Raw genomic sequence first — 8,970 nt, forward strand, 5'->3', positions numbered from 1 at the left:
CTTCTGCATCACAGAGGAGTAAGGTGAGGGACGGGGTCATAGCTCCATAAATACTTGGTGTGGCAGAGGATTTGGATGGACCCTGGAGGAGTAAATACTGCTGGAGGAAGCTCGCACATAGGAGAGGAGCGGCGACTTTTCTGCAAGCTGATACCTCATTTGTAGAAGGCTGACCTCCTTAGTACCACCGTGAGAGTTGTGGTGCCTCTGTCTAATATGGAAAGTCTATGATTCCATATTGGCAGGAATATAAATCATTTTATTTTTCTCACAAAGTGCGATGTAGTTCAACTTCACACCCCAAAGTGAACTATTTCTCAAGATGACAGCGCTTACACCTCTGAACCGTGCTGTACTTGGACTCGCGTGGAGCTGCTTGAGTTTTCTGTACTGCGCTCAGTGCGGGTTAAGTGACAACCATGTGCACTCCAGTTTTATTTACAGGAGATTGCGCAATCACGAACGCCGGGAGATTCAGAGAGAGATCCTCTCCATCCTGGGCTTGCCTCACCGTCCGAGGCCCTTCTCTCCCGGGAAGCAGGCGTCCTCGGCGCCGCTCTTCATGCTCGACCTGTACAACGCCATGGCTGTGGAGGAGGAGGAGGGGGTGCTGCAGGGCGCAGGTAAGAGCTTCAGTGCCAAGGCTCAAGGGCACTCCGGGAAAGCGTACTACAGCCCCCAGCATGCCGGGTTCTCCCGTGTGGCACAGCCTTACCGAGCGGCCCCTCTGTTAGGCCACAGCCCCGCGCTCACCACGGCGCACGACACCAACTTTCTCAATGATGCCGACATGGTTATGAGTTTTGTCAATTTAGGTAAGTGGCATTAAACTGGGGTATTGTATTTTCAGGTTTCCTTAAATAGATATGGACCGACTTTATAATGTAGGCCAGGTTTCAATCTTATTTAGAGATCTCAAAGTTTTTAAAAACTCCATCTCCAACTCGTATTGTTCTCCATCTTCATTCATTTCGCTGTAAAAGGAAATCCTTAAGGTATATAGGCTTTTTACCTGGAGTGCGGCCTTGATAAAATACCTTATATTTAGGGCATATTTTCCATTCAAGTTTAGGCAAGAAACAAAAAAATCTGCAGCATTAAATACTTCAACCATTTATTCAATTTCTATGTATTAATATACTTTGTAGCATGACCTTTCTGCTCTTTGGTAGTAGCACATACAGTTCATTAATTTTGTCAAAAATAATTTGACGTATGTAGATTATGTTTAAATAATCTGCTTTCTTATAAAACAATATTAAATCCAGTTGTTTACTTCCTTGCACATTTCTAGGCATTTCTTATGTCTACATTAACATGTAAATGTGTAATTGTATTTTCAAAATCTGTCAGTTCAGTTGCTTAAGTCTTGTGTGAAATACTCAGTATTTAACAGAATTAGGCCCAACATTTTGACCTTTTACCAATTTGTGCTGCTTTCCATTAAAAAAGCAGCTGATCTGTATAATGATTGTGTTTGTTCAGTAGCAGCGACCCTTAACCCAGCAGTTCAGAGCATCTTATCAGATGACTGTCTGACCTTGAGAAAATTGGTCTAAATGATTTCCTGTTGTTAAAAGGGGAGTGATATTGACTGATGCCTTTATTCCTTGACATCCTGTTGCTAAGAGAAAGCAGAGGCTTTAATGTTCATATGTATATTATAAGTAACATCTATCATTTGTAAGTAAGAATTAAAATAATAATGACTCAACATGGGAAGTTACTCACACAATGAAATAAGACGCAGCAATACACAATCACAAATATATATACTTTTGATATTTACCATAAATATATTAAAGACAATGTGGCTTTTGTTTAGTAGTGTTAAGGATTTTGTTTTCTTACATTTAGAACAAAACATGTAAAAGTGAATGTGTGTAGTTGGAAGTTATCCCTCACCTTGGCCTGAGCCCATCTGTTTCCACTTACCACTATAGCAGGGCATGTACACTGTCAGCCTTGAAAGCTCTGCTCTCGTTCTGGGGACTGTCAGTGAAATGTTCAATGGGGCTCTGTCTTTATTACAGTACACTCAAATATAGCTACTGACCTCAACTGTTTTAGAAACGTCCATGTGGCATTTCATGCAGTTTAATATGCTTACTGTAACAATTTCTTTCAGTGTATAAATAAGAAGTTAGATACTGAAAATTGTATGCATTATTTAAACAATTATATGTATTATCTCCTGGTAAAGCAAGTTGAATCATATGCAACAAGAATCAAGAAATCATTTTGCTCAACATTTTTTATTTAAATTTAATGAAGTCAGTGGCACCTCTGCTTCAGATTACTGCCTGTGGCTAACATAAAGGAACACGCACAGTGGGTAAAAGTCAGGCCTGACCTCTGACCTGTTTGTGCTAAGTAACCACAGGCGTCCTCTCTTGATAAAATATCGGGGAAATGCACTGCATACAATTACTGCTAGTGTCAGAAAATCCTCAGACATATGCCACATGCCGCTTTTCCTGCTACTAGGCAGAAGGAGACACAATCAGCGGCCACTTCAATAGGAGCATCATAACAAATTCACAGTATGTTCATAATGTAGACACAGAGAAGCAGTTTAACTTTTTAGGCCAAGCCCTAATAATTTACATTATCTATGAAAATAGAAACAACCCCATGAAAAACTCAACAAAAAAAGAAATACATTTAATGCATCAACATATTAAATAATTACTTTGTTTTTAAAAGTCTTAAAAAAAATGTCAGGTAAAAAAGATATATTCTAATACTAATTATATTTGGTTTTAAAGGTTTAGGGTCATTAAACACTGAGCGCACTGAATGAAACCTACAGGAGGTCAGAATGAGGTCAGAAATGAGGTCAGAGTAGACGCTACATGACGTTGAAGAATCCTGTCTGGTCTTTTCTCTCACTTGAGGAGCAGTCGAAAGTGTCTTTAATTGAAATCAGCCTGTTTTTCTAAACTGACAGCCCATTCATCATGGCCAGAGAATGCAGTTAGGCACACAGTAGAGGGCCTGTCTGGGAACTGCTACCTGTATTCAGTTGACTGATTTAATGAACTGGAAAGTGCTTTTGTTGGTAGTCAAAATGTTTGGATTGGACCTGGAATGTAAAAGAAGATGTGATAAATTACTCTTTTTCTGTGCATTAATGCTGACATATTTTTCTCTGTAGAGAAACGCATGCAGCGGTTCAGGAGTTGAAGTCATATTTTTGATAAGTGTGAGCTCTGCTGCCAGTGAAAATGAAATTCATCATGAAAATGTTTTCTTTTCCTAGTGGAGAAAGATAAAGATTTTTCTCACCAACGTCGGCACTACAAGGAGTTCCGTTTTGATCTGACTCAGATCCCGGACGGAGAGGCGGTGACTGCGGCAGAGTTTCGGATCTATAAGGACCGCAGTCATAGCCGCTATGACAATGGTACTCTGAAGGTTACCATATATCAAGTCATCAAGGAGTATCCAAACAAGTAAGTATCGAATAAACCAAAAATAAACATTTAAGGCGGTTGCGGATTGTGAAACTTTCAATTTAGTATGAGTAATTCCATTTCTGCTAGTTTTTAATTACACACAATATTGTTTTTTTTACTACTCTATATTTATCTGACAATGAAGTTGTACTAAGTTACTAATAATGTGTATTTTCCATGTAAGTATCCATTCATATAGAAAAAAACTACCAACAGTATATAATGTACTTCAAATAAGCTTTACTTCCACAAGTTAAAACGTTAAAGAAGTGCATTCTACAGAGAGAGTTAAGTTCAGTTACATTTTGGCAGGGGCCGGATGGGTATTTTTACCCCATGCAGTTATCTTATTTCACAGTTAAAAAGCCATACAGTCCAACAGCTTTTGTCTTGCACCGTTAAAACTTTCCACTTGCACAGAACGCCCTTCTATCTCCAACTCTGCTCTCCTTCATTCGCACCATGTCTGCCTTACAAATATAGTCCTCGGATAAAGAGAACTCCATTAGCAAGTCGGCCACTTATGAAGCTTGGAAGGTCCATCACTTATCACTCGTCTTGTGTTGCCTGCCAAACTGGCCGCGTCCCAGATGAAACCATGAGGGCCCACAATAGGGGGGAAGGGGCTCCCTCGGGTGCTCCCGTGGTCACTGTTATGCCCACCACCTGCCTGGCTTAACAATATTCCGGAAGTTTAAACCATGACATAGCTGAATACACAAGGGTGTACTTAAAAGTGGGCCCACATTTGCTTGCCAGAAATGTGTGTGGGTGATTGAAGGGGAGATATGGCCCTCCTGGGCTTTGAAAAGGTCCAAGTCAATGGACTCTGCCATCTTAAAGGGGAAGACTGCACAGGCTAGGTTTTCACACACGCTTTCATGGGGAATAGTGTGTTTTGGTTAGTGTTCACAAAGCAAGATTATTTCCCAGTGCGAGAAACCTTAGAAACAGCTTTGGAGAATTTGAGTTTTTTCTTTAACATATAAAAGTCACAATGAACTACATGAATACTATTAGTTTGAAGGAAGATTTATACTGCTTACAAACATAGATTGCTGCTAATTTGTTTAAAAACCTCAATATGGTAAAGTTAGCAAGTAGTTAGTAAGTTTAAGAAGCATATTCAAACCTATTTGTTATGGTATCTTAACAGTTTAAGATAGTGAGCATGTACAGCAATAGCAATGTCCCCAGTTGAAGTCCAGCCACAGACATTTAAAAATAACTTTGTTTCCGTTATGTTTACAGTAATTGTTTAATAGAAAACTATGTAAACTATTAGTCCTAATGAGTAACAGTATGATATTGAAGTCAAGATTTTGTGTTAAAATGACACAATAGTTCTTTTTCTACACAAACAAACATTTAAATTCCCTCATCATTTGGGTTTAATGAATGCATTTCCTTCCTTTTAAAGCATCTGCAGAGTTAATTTTAATTTGAAACCACAGCATTTACTATCATTTTTATTTTCTTGTTGTTTGGACATTGCAAAAAGACTTTGGTACTGTAATTTGCTACGGATTGTCGATGGGGGAAACAGTTGTCCTTGAGTTTTATTAACACAAAAAATAACATATTGCTTCATATATCTACAGTACTTGTGGTCAATCCACAGGGTACCCTTAAAGCCCATGATAAAACTACGCACCACCCTGACCTTCTTCCACTCCACTATATCAACGTCCTGCACTGGAACTGAACTTTGCTGCTGAACATAAATTGCTAATGGGGAATAGTGGCCATGAACATAATTTGCCGAAGTAAGACTTGTCTTAAGTGCCTCTATCCTTAAAATCCACAGACTTTGACTCACTCTGTGGAACAGTACATCCAGTAATCACAGATAAAAAGGCAGGATAAGCATTTTCCTTTTGGATTTGGCGGTGGGAAACGTGAATTCTTACCTACACAAACTCAAATTATCACAGGATATGAGCTTAATACTGTACATTTCAAAAAGGAAGTTCACCAGTATGTCATTCAGTCACTTATTGACCTTATGTTGAATTCCACATGAGGTGGAGTTTTATTACACCTGTAGTAAACACATGAATAATTCCTGAACTATTGGGGCCACCTGGAAAATCTTGATTCTGTCCAACCAGCGCCATTTAACCACAAAAACTGAACAGACGCTGCCTTTTCCGATCTGCCACTTGAAAGGAATCCAATGCAAACTGCGAAGCAGGACTTTTTCAACTCAAGGTTGATTGATGCCTTATGCCAGGCTCATGTTAAACAATACACAAGGGCTGATTAACATCATTCATAACTCCTGAAATGATTTGCCTGTCAAATAGCTGAAAACCTGGCATACTTTTTACCACACACAAATGTGCAGCTTATTACAAGTCACAACCTTTATAACAATAGCAGGACTGGATCTTTTCATCTCAAGTACAAAACTGGCATTCAAAACTAAATTAAGTCTTAAATACCATCACCAGTTTTTTATACTGACAGCCTTTCAAAAGACGAACTTCAGAAAGAGGAAGAGATGAAGGAACTAATAAAAGCCACTCAGATATTTGTCTTCTGCTCCAGTGTTCGGGCTGAAGCATCCATTTGTGATCAGTCAGTGATACCTCGTTTATCTGTTCCAGCCTAAGACCTTTTGGACTCCGTGTTTAAGCCCTCAAAGAAGCATATGGTTTCTTTTGTGTGTCCCATTAAAGCCTTGCAACATGAATGTCCACAACAAGGTTTTATTTGTTTTAGAGTTCAATACACTGTAACAGGCACTGAGGTTTAGTAATTTCTTTATAATGCAGCAGTAAAGTGACACAATCATCTTACTGGCACTGTAAAAAGCAGGATCATCTTAATAAGTAACATACTCACAGCTTATCTATTTAAAATTTTTTGTTGTTGATCCTTGTGAAATAACAGTTGCTGCTTGCATGTTTGTACTGGCTGTTTGAGTGAGCATCATTTGAACTGTGAGTCTATTAATCGCAGATGTTTGTTTCATTGTTTTTTATTACCTTCAGAGATGCAGAGACATTCTTGCTTGACTCCAAAAGGGTACAGGCATCCGATGGGGGCTGGCTCGTGTTTGACATCACGGCCACCAGTAACCACTGGTTGATGAACCCACAGCAGAACCTGGGCCTGCAGCTCTGTGTGGAGACTATAGATGGCAAGTCAAGTTCAGTTTTTGTTTTAAAAAATGTTAGTCTTGTATTTGTTACTCTTGGGATCTAGAAAAGGAGAGGAAGTCAGGAATTGTAATCCACAAATTCTCCTTTTGATAAAAAAACTAAAACTAATTAATCAGGAGAAGTGCAACATGTATGGTTGAGAATCTGTGCATTATTTTGTCCTTAAATCTACAAAGCAGATGAATGGTTTGTCCTAATACTGTATGTATTAAGACACTAGACTCACCCTGCAAGAATGAGCATTCTTCTGTATTTTAAAACTTTTTAATTTACCTTCTGTTTTTTTTACAGGGCGAAGCATCAACATGAAATCTGGTGGAATCATTGGGAGGAATGGGCCTCAGTCCAAGCAGCCTTTCCTGGTTGCTTTCTTCAAGGCCAGTGGGGTGTTGCTTCGCTCTGTCAGAGCGGCTGGTGGGAAAAAAAAGAACCACAATCGCAATAAATCTACTACTCAACAAGAATCATCTAGGGCACCAAAAACTGGAGGTACGTGCACTTTTAGGACATTCATTTCTATGCATCACTATATAATAAGATATTGAATATGAATAATACAATTTGTATGAGAAACTACAGTGCTCAGTCCTTCACTCAATTTCAATTCCAAGGCAATTTGAGTTGCTAGCAGTCCAAATAACTATAGCAAATGCTCCTCTCACTGTTATTGGCTATTATAGGCCTCCATCGGCCATCATGGATGCAACTACTAGCCTTACTGAATTGTTGTCTACGTTTTCTTCTGAAATCATATTATTGGGTGATTTAAATTGGGACTGGTTGAGTGATAAATCTTCACAGTTTAAGCAGGTTTGTGATTCTTTGAACTTAACTCAGCTTATTGATAGTCCCACTAGAATAAACGCTGCCAAACACAATAACGATACCCTTATAGATGTCATTCTAACAAATGCAGCTCATAAGTACGTGTCTGTTGGTGTTTTTCCTAATGATATCAGTGACCATTGCACTATTGCTTGCGTTAGGAGCACTAAGTTGCCCAAAGCCAAGGGCCTTATTGTACTCAGGCCCTGCGTTCAAACTCTCTCTGAGCAGCGCTTTCTACACGACTCTGGCGGAGGTTTAAATGGCACTAACCGATCATAGCGTTATTAATTCCATCTGGCTCGCTGTTCGCCCGTCCATATTTTGTATTGATCACAAACTTTTCATAGTCAGATTACTATAGACGACTGCCCCCCGTTCAGACCAAATTCGAGTCACAGAAGAGGACCTTCCATGGTTACCCTAAGAGAGCCTATCCTGGATCAATCTCTGATCGAACATAAGCCAAGTCGTCCTTCTCAGCACTAGAAAATCCTAAGCCCGCTAACCACATCAGTGATGACTGCTTTTTTCGTGTCCCCTCAGAATCAAATGTTCCCAGCCCCTCTCATTAAGAAAAGCTATAAAGCCGATCTACTATATCCTGGCCCTTACAACCCATCAATGATATATCGTTTAAACGGCCATAGCCCTCTAAGTTCTGGAAAACCCCCATACATCCACTTCAGACATCAACGCAAGGTTTCTAGTTCCCACCAACCAACTCCCTCCGCCAAGGTCACGCTCCGGACTTCTCCTTATTTCCACTGGCCCATTCACCAGATGGCTCATGTCCATCGCCTTTCAATGCTCACTTCAAAACAAGGTGGTTAAAATTTTTCGACTGAGCAAAGTCCATGACTCCTCTAATGGCCTCGTTCCCAAACCCAGCCACAAACAAAACCACCACTCACAGCCCCTAAGTCCAAGGAGAAATGCAGCACCCTGTTTTGATTTTTTGCCTGTTCTCTTCTCGGCTCCATCTCCTGAACGTTCTTACAGGGTTTGCCATTCCCAATTCCGATCTCAACAAAGTCTGCCCGGACTAAGACGGACCTCAACCCGTACTATCTTAAAAAAAACGCCGTCACCTTTTAAAAGAACCCTAAAAATCTTGCAAGCTCCAGATTAATAGCACAACCAGTAACTGAATTTTTACATCTCTCCCTGCCTCACCCTCACACACACTGCCCAGCCGTCTGTGCAAGCAAGCTCTCACTGGTCAGTATGCCCTCTCCTTGAAAGCCCTCCTGCCACTGGTGATCTCACCCTTGATTCTAACAAAACTCCATTGGAACACCCACCCCGTCGTCCCCCACTCCGATCATCTTTTCTGTGTTATCAAGATTCTTCCGAGTCCCTAGTTCTCTACTCAGCCGCTAAAACAGACATTATTCGACACAAATCCCATTTCCTGCTTATTTTTTGTGTACACGCCCCCAAGCCACAGCGAGCCTTAACCCCATATGCACATCTGGCAGCTTCAGACAAAGCACCAGCTCAACTGTGACTTCAGTCCT

General features: G+C 40.3%; 1 protein-coding gene and 1 long non-coding RNA gene across 3 annotated transcripts in view; one reads left to right on the forward strand and one right to left on the reverse strand.

The window, feature by feature from the left end:
* The first annotated feature begins 19 nt into the window (after positions 1 to 19).
* Positions 20 to 8,970, forward strand: part of bmp5 (bone morphogenetic protein 5) — an 11,478-nt gene continuing 2,527 nt past the window's right edge. The window contains exons 1-4 of one of the 2 annotated variants that reach the window (XM_010773190.1): positions 20 to 815; positions 3,263 to 3,455; positions 6,455 to 6,603; positions 6,917 to 7,114. In XM_010773190.1, coding sequence (XP_010771492.1) covers positions 323 to 815; positions 3,263 to 3,455; positions 6,455 to 6,603; positions 6,917 to 7,114 — 1,033 coding nt within the window. In that variant the 5' untranslated portion in view covers positions 20 to 322. The remainder of the gene's footprint in view (positions 816 to 3,262; positions 3,456 to 6,454; positions 6,604 to 6,916; positions 7,115 to 8,970) is intronic. The other variant, XM_010773191.1, reaches the window with a different exon arrangement.
* Positions 6,141 to 8,970, reverse strand: part of LOC104947214 (uncharacterized) — a 13,947-nt gene continuing 11,117 nt past the window's right edge. The window contains exons 3-4 of the long non-coding RNA XR_798536.1: positions 6,899 to 7,036; positions 6,141 to 6,594 (exon numbers count right to left, since the gene is read on the reverse strand). This is a non-coding gene — a long non-coding RNA (uncharacterized lncRNA). The remainder of the gene's footprint in view (positions 6,595 to 6,898; positions 7,037 to 8,970) is intronic.

This window comes from Notothenia coriiceps, unplaced genomic scaffold (assembly GCF_000735185.1).
Source record: "Notothenia coriiceps isolate Sejong01 unplaced genomic scaffold, NC01 NC01_scaffold00012147, whole genome shotgun sequence".
Classification (NCBI taxonomy): domain Eukaryota; kingdom Metazoa; phylum Chordata; class Actinopteri; order Perciformes; family Nototheniidae; genus Notothenia; species Notothenia coriiceps.